General features: G+C 33.7%; 1 protein-coding gene across 3 annotated transcripts in view; it reads right to left on the bottom strand.

Annotated features, from left to right (window-relative positions):
• The window catches only part of SYT14 (synaptotagmin 14), a 94011-nt gene that overhangs the window by 76436 nt on the left and 4769 nt on the right, over nt 1–12806 (bottom strand). For 2 of the 3 annotated variants that reach the window (XM_064509624.1, XM_026123284.2), the window contains exon 2: nt 6657–6704. In XM_064509624.1, coding sequence (XP_064365694.1) covers nt 6657–6704 — 48 coding nt within the window. Of the gene's footprint in view, nt 1–6197; nt 6256–6656; nt 6705–12806 lie in introns of all 3 variants that reach the window. The other variant, XM_064509623.1, reaches the window with a different exon arrangement.

Genomic DNA, 12806 nt, shown 5'->3' with positions numbered 1-12806 from the left:
ATGAAAGCGCTTATTTAACTTTCTATTTTGGAGAATAATGCCTTTTAAAAATTTTATTTTTATCACCTTCAAAATAACATGGGAAAACAGAAAACTTACTTTATCACATGAAGTGATATGCGATGACATTTAAAGGATAATTTATAAAAAATCATACATTAAAAAATAACAAAAATAAATGTGCTTGTTTACATGAAAAAAACTACTGCAATTACTACATCAGTACAGCTACAATGGTATACTTTCAATGCCACTTTTATTCCAGGGGAAAGTCATTGGGAATACTGGCAAGTTTTTGCCCTATTTGGTTTATTTCAATTCACACTGGCTAAAGGATAATCTGCACTGCTACTGAAATAAATCAGGACGTTTTTCCCCTCATTTTCTTAACATCCAATTATAATGGCTAATAAGAAAAAATATGTTCTAGAATCTAAATTCCAGGTCTTTGCACAGGAAGAAAGTCCAGAATATATTTTAATAAAAATATTAAATTTATTTAATGTGGGTAACTGAATTACTTGACTAAATGTTTTCTATCAAACAGAGTTCAATATGCTTCATAAATCAGAGTTTGTGTTAAAAAGGTATTGGTTCAACAAGTCAACTAATCATATGCGTAACTGCAAAGTTACTTGTAGCAACTTATACTCCTTATATATTTACACTGCATCTGCAAGTTGTCATTTACAGGATTTCTTTTATTTCCTTTCAAAACATCATGCCAAAACCATCTTTCAGAGATTAATTTAATTACAGGAAGAGGAGGTCCTTGGACTCCAAAACATCACTGATCTAATAAAGAATTGAGAAATAACAAAAGCCGTAGTCTGAAATGGAGATTTGAACTTTCAACAGAATTCTTTTAATTCCTAAATGCTCATGACCTTCCCACCACCCACTGATGTGCCAGTTCTTCAACATCTTTTCTCTCCAATATAGATTTCAACTTTTTAAGTAGCATCTGACAACAGAAACCTCTGACAAGAAACACGGAGACAGGTTGGATTGCTACTTGGAATAGCAATACATCCTGAAATCATCTGGATTGCTTCCAAATCCCAGTAATCTGTCACAATTACACAGCATATTCAAGACAACATTCGCCAAGTGGAGGGTAAAGGAAGAGCAACGATTAGTGTGAAGACTTTCAATGGAACTCTCAAATAAACCTCCCAGTGCAAAAGTACTAAAGACATGCATAGGTCTAGAGGCTCGTGGTGTAAAAGTTCATAACTACTATAAAGTAGCCCTTGACTAGCATGAAAAATATGTATGATTAAAAAAAAAAATCAAAACCACGTTTTTGGCAATCCAATCAACCACTACAACTAACAAAGTGAGAGACAATCAATCCAGGATCCACATCTGCTAAACAGCACAAATACTAACTAGCGTATGTACATACAGATATGTACAAAGTATTGTGCAGTAATAATAAGTAGATAAACATCCTAAGTGAAGAAATGCCAAGAAATAAGAATTTTGATATAGCAATGTTCCTGCACATAAAACTTGCTACAGAAGAGACTGGCTGAGATAGCCAGAAGTGAGTGACCCCAGAAGGCGCTGCTTGGCAGAAGACTCCAAAGCACAGAAGAACAAGCAGAAACATACTTTGCTTCCTGCATGGGCAATTATCTCAAAGAAAATTATCTATTTCATATAAAACTTTCTCTAAACCAAAAGGTATACACAGATTAGCTTTCCAACAGAGCGTAAGATCCAGTACTTATTCTAACGTCATCAATTCTAACATTATTACTTCCAATTTTTGAATACGTGGGCATACTTACACATACCACCAGATCTGTTTTAAATTCAGTACTTACAGAATAAAAGATAAAGAACTTCATGTATTTCTAGCCAGAAAAATATAAATACTTGTCTATATAAAATTAAGTAGTGTACAGTTGTGAACAGATTGTTTTCAACCATAAATATAGCTTTAATTATGTGGGGTTTTTTTTACTGGAGAGTTTTTATTCGTATCTTGGTAATATGAGAAAGCCCAGTGAGCTCTGTACGCTCCATATATGAACTCAAAAATGAACAGCAAAAACATATTTGTGAGGTTACCTAAACTAAAGAAATTTGCTACAATCTGTGGTGTCATCTTTCTCTAGAACAATAACTACTGGCCCATAAAGTTCTGCCAACTGGATGAGAAAAAGAAATGCGATTTTTCTTTGCTCAATGACACTCCTTTAGCGTAACTATCAAAAAAATTAAAATATAACTTGAACATCAAATGCAGTTGATTGAATAAAAATATGTTTCTAGTTGTAAAATCAAACTCATAAATATGATTTTCTTCCTATTTGAATTAAATGCAGCTGGCAGCTTAACACTAAGATACATGAGAATGGATACTGTTAGTTGACCAGAACGTTAAAAAGGACATAGTTCCACTCAATATATAGTTATGACCAAAAAAAGTCACACCTTATCTTTTCAAAATTATTATTAAGTGTGACATTTTCCATTGTCATCCAAGGAAACTGTCTTTTTGCAACTTATTTTGCACATTAATGAGCAATTCTGTTCCATTATTAGTCACAAAGACAGTTTGCTGAACAATTCCCTTTGTTTGTGAGGCTGCCACAACAATAGAAAGAAAAGAATACTTCATAAAATAAAAAGGGGCTTATAAAAATAATGTTAAAAATACTTCTGCAACTCAGACCTTAGACAGGTATTCAAGCTACATTTCTGTGGTTTAAATAAAAAATATGTTGCCAAGTTTAAAGGATTGCTTTACATTACTTCAAAAATACATAAATAAGCAACAAAAGGTGGAAGAAACCTAAAAATAATGTGGTTATACATTTTTTGCTTTAACATTGCTTCTGTGTGGTACAATGAATATGAAAACATATTATAGGGATTTTTTTGGTTACAGCTCAATATCGTAAACACTCATCATGAGTCTGTCTCATCTGTACAAACATAACATGAAAAAAAGCCTTAATTAAAATATCAGCACATCTAACAAGAGCCAACTGCAAGTCAGACTAATAGCCTTGCTACAGTGCACTACATAGCCAAAATATACACATTTTTTGGAAGTCTGACCTCAAGCTCCCTAAATTCTTTTATGTCCCTAGCAAACAATCAAAGGAAGATCTTATATAATTCTCATGTCCACCTCAAAACCATTTGGGTGCATTTGGGTGTTAGGAACATAGTCTGCAAAAATATAAACCTTTAACTGAGTAGGATAAACAGCATAAATATAAATTTTGAAAAAAAAAAAAGTCACCTGCTGTTGCTAATAGGCCAAGACCCCTAAGTGCCTGAATGCCACTGCTAACTAAACTAAGCAGTGTTCTTCTTTCCTTGGCCAAGTCTTCAAGTTGTTTTGCTGAACAACAAATAAGAATTTGGGGGGGTGGGGGGGGGGGGGGGAAGTACATATAAACTTCCACTCAATGAATGATTGAAGTAAAACAGTTCACTTATAATAGAAGTAAAAATCTCTCGATGTTTTTTTTTTCCTCCAAGTTCCAAGTACAATATACACACAGTTCAGCCACTTAAGTGCACTGCATACAGAAGTCACAAACAAGTGTTGTATTACCAAACTTCTACAATAACTGATACCTCTTTCACGCATTTTCTTTTCTTTAGCTGGAAAATAACTTGCTTTATATTCTGCAGTCATTAACTGTTATATAATTGCAACAAAATATGCAAATTTTACAGGACATACCCACTATATTTATGCTTTTAGAAAAGCCTCCGTTTAAGAACACATATGAATCAGTTTGCAGGATCTTCCAGAAAGGCCTACCAATCTTCTTACTCCTGATCAATTTCTTACAAATTACTCACAAACATACAGGAATGTGTTAAAAGGAACCTGAGTAGATAAACCACCACAAGAGCAACCTAAACTACATTTTGCAGATTAGAAGAGGACCCATCACAACCTAGCTTGGGCAGTTATGAAGCCATGACAGCACCATGTGACATGGGAGCACATCCTGTGCAAGACAGTTGCAACACCTTTTGCTCAGCAAGTCTGAGCTCTGTACTGTTACAGTATTGATTATTATATTAGTCTTTATATAATCTCAGGTATTCAAAATGCATTCAACTTACACATCTTTGAGTCTCAGAGCTAAAAATAAATCTACAAACCAAATTAATTTTATTTATTTCAGTGGAAGCATTGTTAATGTCAATGAAATTGATGGTTTTAAAAAAATGAAAATTTCTGCACTGTTTACAATACCGATACTGCAGCCCTGAGTACCTAAAAAGTGAAAATAATAAACATTAAGAAAAGTTTCATGATTTTTCCTAATTGTAGAGAAATGCAAAATTTCAGAAAAGAAAAAAGCTGAAAAGTAAAGTTTCTGTGATTCTTATTTTAGTAACTGAATATTCTTAGAATGAACATTTCCTTCGTAAGCTTCATTTTTTGTTTTTACAATTATACCTTCATATATACAGCTAGAGGAAAGAAAAATGTTAACATTTAATTAATATAGGGTACCCATCTCTTCCTTCTTTCTTCATATATTATGCTACTGCAGAAAATTTCCTTAAATAACTTTGAGCTATACGGTGTGGTCACACATAGCCTTGAAGACCTTTATGATCCCTTTTCACATTCCACCATCTGAGACCCCAAGGCTTCTATTTCCCCCAACACAAATGAGTGGGCAGGCAAGAAGATGACAATTTGGGAATGTGTATCAGGTGATGAGAAGTCTTACAAAAGGTAATCAATATGGTAAAAGCAAGGATCACAATGAACAGCTGGAAAAAATCTGTAGTTACAAAGCACTTTTCTCAACAGAACAACTGATAACAAAAATTACAGCAGGCAAGTAGGGAGAGGGGACACACAGGAATGGACCCTCTCCACACACTCCTAGGAGAAATTTGCCAGTGACATGACTGGGCACCCTGGGTTTGAATAAACATGAGAACTCATTTCAAGAAAGAAAGAACTCAATATACTATAGATATAAATGGTAGTAAGAAGTTACTTCTCTGGGCTAATTTATAATCACCAAAACTAAAACACAGGTTCCAAGCAACCATTATTAAAAACTGATTATAACATCACACAAGTTACAAAAGGAGCTTAGATTCTAATGTCCAGACATAACACAGAGCCTTAAAAGAGATGCATGTTTTTTCAATTTAGCTTTCCAGTAATAACAATAAAATCAAATAAAAAGCATTGCCTCTAAGAACACAGAAAGATTGTTTTTCTTAAAATCAGTACAGTGCCCCAAAACAAACAGGGATTAGCATGATTAATAGATTTTGAAACGTCATCAGAAGGTTTCCTGAACATCTTGCTGCAATGTGTTTCATAATTTAGAAAGAAAAACAGAGGCTATTAAGGCAAGAATACGGAACACTGTGTGCACTGATGGTCAGTGGAATGACAGAGACAGCCATAAAGAGAGGAATAAAAAGAAAAAGAAAGGAAGAAGCAAACCCCCCAAACGAGAAAGAGATTATAAAGGGAACGGACTGGAGCTTTAAAAAAGAAAAAAAATTGAATTTAATTACAATACTGCCAAACCACATACAATTCTTTCAATTATTCTTTCAATAAATTTTGTAAATGTGTAAAAGAAAACTTTACCAGGCAAGGTGAAAAATGGCTTTATTGTCACAAGTTATTTCTGAGGCCAGCAAATACTAAGTAAATGTTTCCAAAAAACTGTTTTTACCAAAACTTGTAAGTGAATGCAGTATATGTGAACAGTTTGGAAACTAAGTTCTATTCAAAGGCCAAACAAAATTTCTTCCTAACAAATATGATACAGTTTGACAATGCTGTTTAGGCAGTCTAGCAGTTAGCTGCTGCCAAAAGAGAGATTCTTGCAGCCCTCCTCTCCTGCCACTTTCTCACTCCTTTCCTTTTAAAAGCCTTATGACTCTTCTGACCTAATGGTGAGTCAATTCAAGGAAATTATTGACTCTGAGGAAATAATTCTTCTTTTGAAAGATTAGTTTTCAGATCAGATGCACAGAGGTTTAACAGCAATTGCACTGCAAGGGAAGCAGAAAGGAACATATTGCTTGCAAGAGGAGAGGACAGAGAACAGCACTGTATCTAGCCAGTAGATCAGCTGAGTTTACCATCAAACTGCAACTTCAGTCATTGTAACTCAAATTTAAATTTATAAAAGCCCTCCCTTGAGTATGATTCTGTCTTATGCTCTTACCAATTACTGGTTTCATTACTGATACAGTTGTTTTCAAAGCAGCATGTGTCATTAGGATCTGAATTGAAAAAAAAAAATAGCCTGAGATTGCCAGTCTATTACATCAGTTATTTAAAGTATCACCACAACTCTCAGTCACTACTAAAATCAAATCATCCTACAAAAATTCAACCACAGCTGGACAATATTCAGGATTTCCATGTAGTTCAGTGAGCACTAGGAAGTACACTTATTTTTCTTTTTTCTTGTGAAAAATTCAATTTTATTTTGGAATTTCAAATTTTCAGTTTATTGCATGATTTTTTTCTTGTTTTCATTGACGGTGTCACCATCAACGATTCTGTAACACAAAGGCCTGACATAACGATCTAGAAAATGTAAGATACTAACACTGGGTAGCATATTTCTCACTTGTATCTTCACAAGCTAAAACATTACTTTTCACAAACCGTTGCTTACCTTTCCTAATGCAGATTAGCTCATGTACACCACAAGTTCGTTCTCCACCTATATGGAAAAAAATTATTAGAAAATATTAACAGATAAAATGTATCTGGTTTCTTAATAAGTCTTATAAACAGTGTAAATGAAAAAGCTGTAAAACCAAGTTTTTAATTAAAAATGCAAAAAGAAGGTTTTTTCCTCCAACAGCTATTGCATATAAATTAAAAATCTGCTAAATGAATAAATGTACTTTGGCTTAACATTGCTAACAATGGTGCAGCTTTAAGTGCTGTATATAAACTTATACAGATAAAACTATACATGCAACTAAATAACCGAAATCACACTAAAACTATTTCCCAAGTACAGAACATGATTTCCTGTTCCGAGAGCACGATCATCCACAGAAAAGTTCTCAAAACACCGAAAGGCTTATAACAAAATAGAAGGTCAAAATAGTAATATATTATGTATATCTTGCATGGAAGAGGGGAAAAAAAGAAAAAAAAGCTTGTAAGTAAAAACAGAGTTTACCTGAGATTTCTCCTTTAAAAGTATTTTTTTAAAAAAAGAATTTGAGACATTTACATGGGAATAACAGAATTACTGCTAGAAATACTGGGCTTTAGTTTAAATCTTAAACAAAAAAATTTTTAGTATGTTATAATTACAGTTAGTGAGGAAAACATGAACACATAATATGTGCAGTAAGGACAATCAACAAGCCTAAAAAGGAAGAAGAACATGTTCAGTCAATTACATTGAAAAAGGTCTGATACTAGGGAACATATGTGCTATTGCCGAGCCTTGTAAGACAAAGAACAGGTAGTTACAAACTGTTGAAGAGATTCTTTTGATGGTATCTAAGATTTAGTGAAAGGGCTGGTTTTCATTATGATTACTTAATATTGTATACATTTACGACATTAGTGATTTCATTCTCTCTTAACATAATACATTTTAAAATGATATTCCCCAAGGTCAAGCCTTAAAATTCCAAGCACTACCAAGGTATGGCCTGTATCTTCAAAATACCCTAATGGCCTCTAAGCCGTCTTCCACTGACAGCAAAAGACTGCTTTTTAGCAACATATGAATACAGAACTGAAAAGAACTACTTAGGTTATCAAATGACGTTCTCTGCAACCTCATGTAAATATGACACAGTTAGTTCAAAGAGTCCACAAAACATCTACTCCATATATATTAATCATACAGGACTCCAAACACTTTACAACATGCTAAAACGAAATTTAGATCACAAAATTCTTTCCAATTCAAGAAATGCAGAAATACACTAGTGTTTATTATTCTCCCTCAATCCATAATAAAGGATTATAATTATTCTATAAAATCAATTAATATTTTAAAATCACAATTGATACATTAACAGTTGCTGTTATAAAAAGTTCAAGAAAAAATACACGTATTTGCAATTAAATTTACTTTCTAAGGAAATAAATGTAGAAAATGCATGTATTAGAGAAAAAAGGATAAAAAGGATCAAATAAATAGAATAAAATTTTTCTACACTAAAAATTAACTATCTGTTATGTATCAGGTTAGAAGGAATCCATCCCCATTTTAAATGAAGAATGTACTTTTTTAATATTCAGAAATCTGAAACACAAGCCTCAAAGACACTTCTGAATGGGAAGCCAAATATCAACAAGCTTGATGACCCCAGAATCCTCTAGAAACCGATCAATATCATTTTCATTCAGAAAACATTCTGGAAGGCAAAAAACAGTAAAAATTAAGTAAGAAGATTCTGTTTTTATGGCAAAAAGGCATTGAAAAATTACATTTAGGGGGAAGCGTACAATCTTTTTCAAAGTCATTATCATCATCTTGAGAGTACAAATGAGAAATTTAACATGCGACTGCAATACTTCTCCCTGGATTTTCTCCCTCTCTTCTCTCCCCAGTAAACTTAAATTCAGAAGTGACGACAGAAGAAAAACTACTAAAAGAAAATAAAAGAATTTGTCATTGCACAGGTGCTAGATAAATTAGATTAAAAATTAAAATTCACCTAGAAATCACTGTGAAAAGGACAGTAAGCAGCAATTGATTTTAACTGTATATTGCAATCATCACTGAAATCAACAAGCAAGAAATCTCAGCTTAAAATACCAATTTCCATTTTAGTTTTTGCACTGGTAGCTTTTGTTTTCTAAAATAAATTTTCTTCTCAAACATTTATATCCTAAGACATGATGATCTTCCAACTAAATAAAGCCTATACATTAAGAATTATACTACTTTTTTACTATCACAGGCTATATAATATATAAATTTATATAGTTTAACATGAATTCATTCATGATTTTAATTTCTGCTTTTTAATAAGTCAGAAAATCCTAAATGATATTTCTTATTTAATAGATTAGTCTTTTAGATGGAAGACTAATCTTCTTAGTCTTTTAGATTGCTTTTAGATGGAAATTGTAAACCAATCAACTATTAAATAAAAATACATTAAGTGAGCTACACGTTTTAGAAAATAAAGTTGAAGAAAACATCTTTTACATTTTAAATTAACCAATTTATTAAACAAATGAAATTTTATCCTCAAGTGACTTGGACTGATTTTTCTTTTCCCCAGTGCTCCTCAAAACTGTAAAACTAATATATCTTTGACACCTTATTTTTACTCACAGATTAGCAAGGGAAGACAAGCTTTCCTATCTTTTCAACTCCTGAGAAGTTTCTCAGCTTTGAATGATCCATTGAAAGAACTAAACTGAAAATGTGAAAACGTTTTTGCATGACAGCAAGACTTCAGACTGCTAAAATGTTAAATTTTGTTTGTTGAAGTTGAAGTTGTCTGGTTGCAATATGGTGAGCCAACAATTCCCACAGGTTCAGTGGTATGACCCTCTTATATTTTACAGGGTTGAAATGTTACTCTAATTTAATGTAATTGATTTTAATATAGTGGTAGGTCATCATGCTTTCATGCTTAATTAAAATTTAAGTCTGATTTAGATAAAAAAGTTATTGATTCTATTTTATCCTGACTATAAACATCATCTTTTATTTAATGCTTTAAAGTTTTAAATGATTTTGCATATAAAACTATGTAATACTTTTTCCAAATTGCTGAAGAATGCAGTTTGAAAACTGGGAATGTGTATTTATACATAATGAAAATAAAATTAGAAACTTTAAAAGACGAAGTCATCATAGAATGATACTTTCAACACTACATCTGAATTTTCTAAAGAAAGCAGGACCACCTAGTGTACCTAAAAATCTAAATCATTCAAATATACAGTGCAAATACAATGGCCACAGGCTTTACCTAGAACAAGAGGCAGCTGAAACACCTGATAAAATTTAATTTTCTCAGTTTAAAATAGAGATTTCTGTACCAAGTCTCTATTTGCAAAGATGACTATCACAATTCATTGCACCAAAAAGGTAAAAAGTTGTATATCAAAACAGATAAAAGAATAGCTGATTTTTAACTGATTAAACAATAGAATTTCGTATCTTTATAGAACTAGTGCAATTCAAAACTGTAAGTTCTACTGTGTTTTGATTTTAGCTGAAACGCCAGTATGAGGAGCCAAAAACCAATGGCTGGAAAATTTAACTGTTATGTAATTATCACAAAATTATTTAGGCGGGGAGCATCCCCTGGCCCTTTGAGAGACCTCAGAGGAGGGCCCTCTTCAAAGCAGGTTGTTCTGGGCCCCAGCCAGCCAAGTTCTGCAAGGACCTTCCATAACCTCTCTGGGCAATGGTTCCCAGGGGCAGAGGGGACAGGTGTCACCCCTCTCACTGGAAACATTTTTCCCTGACATCCAGTTGGGATTTCCCTTGCTGCAGCTCATGCCCAATGCCTCAATTGCTTTCACCGTGCAACTGAAAAACCCGTCTCCATCTTTTCTTAGCTCCTCTCACGTAGTGAAAGGCTGCAGGAAGGTCCCCCTTCAGACTCTTCATCTCCAGGTGACGCAGATGCACTTCCTAAGCCACTCCTCACATGCCATATACTCCAGCTCCCCCACCAGCTTAGTGGCACTCTGCTGGAAGCTCTCCACTTAGCTGGGGTCCAAGTACAGCACTGATGAGCAACCTGCGTTTCAGCAGAGCCCCTTCCTTCCTGCTCTGTGACTCTGCAGCATCGCAGTGAGCCAGTCTACAGATGGTAGGTAAGGCTGTCCAGCTGCCCCTTGCATGCGGGATTGTTCAATAAGAAGGAAGCAACAGTGCAGTGCAGCAAATGCATAAAACAGATGTTGTGGTGCAGAAACATAAAATGGGGTCCAAGTGAGAAAGCCTAACATAACATGTTAATATGCCTGAAACTCCCACTGAACTAAATGGAATCACCTCCACCGAGTTATGGAAGAAAAAAGAAAAAAAAAAAGACAAGAAAAGGAAAAAAAAGGACTATGAGACTATGTGATTAAGCAGAGATGTTCTCAGTAACCTTCTCCCCACATCATGAAAATAATATTATCTCAGCTTCCTTTCTACCCAGAATCACAAGACTCATCTTTCTCCAATCTTCTGCCAGCTCAAAATAAAATTCACACTTAAAATAAATGTTTAGAAATGACTTTACCTTGGTCTCAAACAAATATTTATTGTTATTAGCAATGGAGGTGAAGAGATACAGAAAATACAACTAGCAACAGAAACATACAGTAAAAAGTATTCAAATCTGACCTGATATAAAACCTGTGCAGCATTAAAAAAAAAAAAAAAGAAAGAAAAAAAGAGTAGAAAGAGAACCAGCAGCTATAAGAAGAACTGTTATTTCACCGCAAATGAAAACAGGTTAGAATATACATAATCAAGCAACACAAACTGATAGCAAATGCTCTGAAAATTAGAAAGGAAGATGTCAACAACAAAAGATGATATTAGCAAAGGGATAAAAAATATAACCTAACAATTAGTGTGATGTTCAGCTAATTCATACAGTGTTTAGCTAGTTAATGCCACCCAATCCTAAGTCCAGAGCAAAGCTTCAGAAAAGAAAGTGAGCTGAGAAGCATTTCATTTTTTATGATAAATGATCTATGGACTTGCATATCATTGAAAGTATGTATCTAATAATTTTAGTTAAACAAAATAAAGAAATTATGAGAAAAACATATTCATAGAAATAATGTTATCTGGATTTCTCATATTTCAGATAAAATAGTAAACTTTGATACAAGGAAAAATTACTATTAAGAATTTTTATTTCAAAATAGCCCAGTTATTAGGAAAAATGCTTATTTTAGATTACAAAACAAAAATACCTGTAAGATGCCTGTCAATCATACTGAACCTACCACTTTTCACATTGAAGGACATGTTTCTCTGCAGAATCTGACCTACTAGTCCACAGTCTCAACATTCATTTGCTCTCTAAAAGTAGCTTTGAAAACCATGGCAAACTTTCTCTGTCCCACTCCACAGACAGATTTACGTAGAAAGCAGAAAATTTCTCCCACTTTCAAGAGTCAAATACTTACAAATTAGAAAGTGCAAGGATTAAATGCTGACTAGAAATCAGTCCCCACATGCACATCCATTTTGATCTACAATATAAGACCTTTGCCTTATTCGGACTAAAGAAGAGACAATATTCAGGAAGATGACTATCATCTGCGGGTCACTTGCATCATTTATTACAAAAGCTGGAGGAAGCATAGTGAGCCAGGCACCATTAAGGTGAAAAGAAACTGTGACCTCCCAGCTAAAGCAGTTGAAAGTTTTCCTAAAGACCGCAAGACTCTTTCCTTCTTTGTTATAATTGCCTGTATTTTGATAGGCAAGTAATACAAGCCAACATTTTTATCAGGTAGCCACTGTGTATTTGCTTTCCTATATGCCTATCTTGAATGCCAAGAGTTCAATTTGCTGAAGTGCTAAGCACTCAAAACTTAAACTGAGGTCAGGAAGAATTCCACTTCAAACAGATCAACTGTTTATATAAAAAGTATGATAGTTTCATCTCAGACCACTGGGAGCTTGTCAGAAGAAGCCTGTAGAGCATTAGATGTTAGATTTTTTTTTTTTTAATGTACCCCACTATATTACCTAAAATGAGATAGAGATCTAACGGCTTTTCATTTCAGTAGGCCCATGACATTACAGTGATGATATAAAATTACAAACTTTCTTGTTGGATTTGTATATGGCACAGGTTTAACTGTT

Source organism: Dromaius novaehollandiae, chromosome 3 (assembly GCF_036370855.1).
Source record: "Dromaius novaehollandiae isolate bDroNov1 chromosome 3, bDroNov1.hap1, whole genome shotgun sequence".
Taxonomy (NCBI): domain Eukaryota; kingdom Metazoa; phylum Chordata; class Aves; order Casuariiformes; family Dromaiidae; genus Dromaius; species Dromaius novaehollandiae.
Note: the sequence above shows the minus strand (reverse complement) of the source record. Positions and strands in the feature narration are given on the sequence as shown.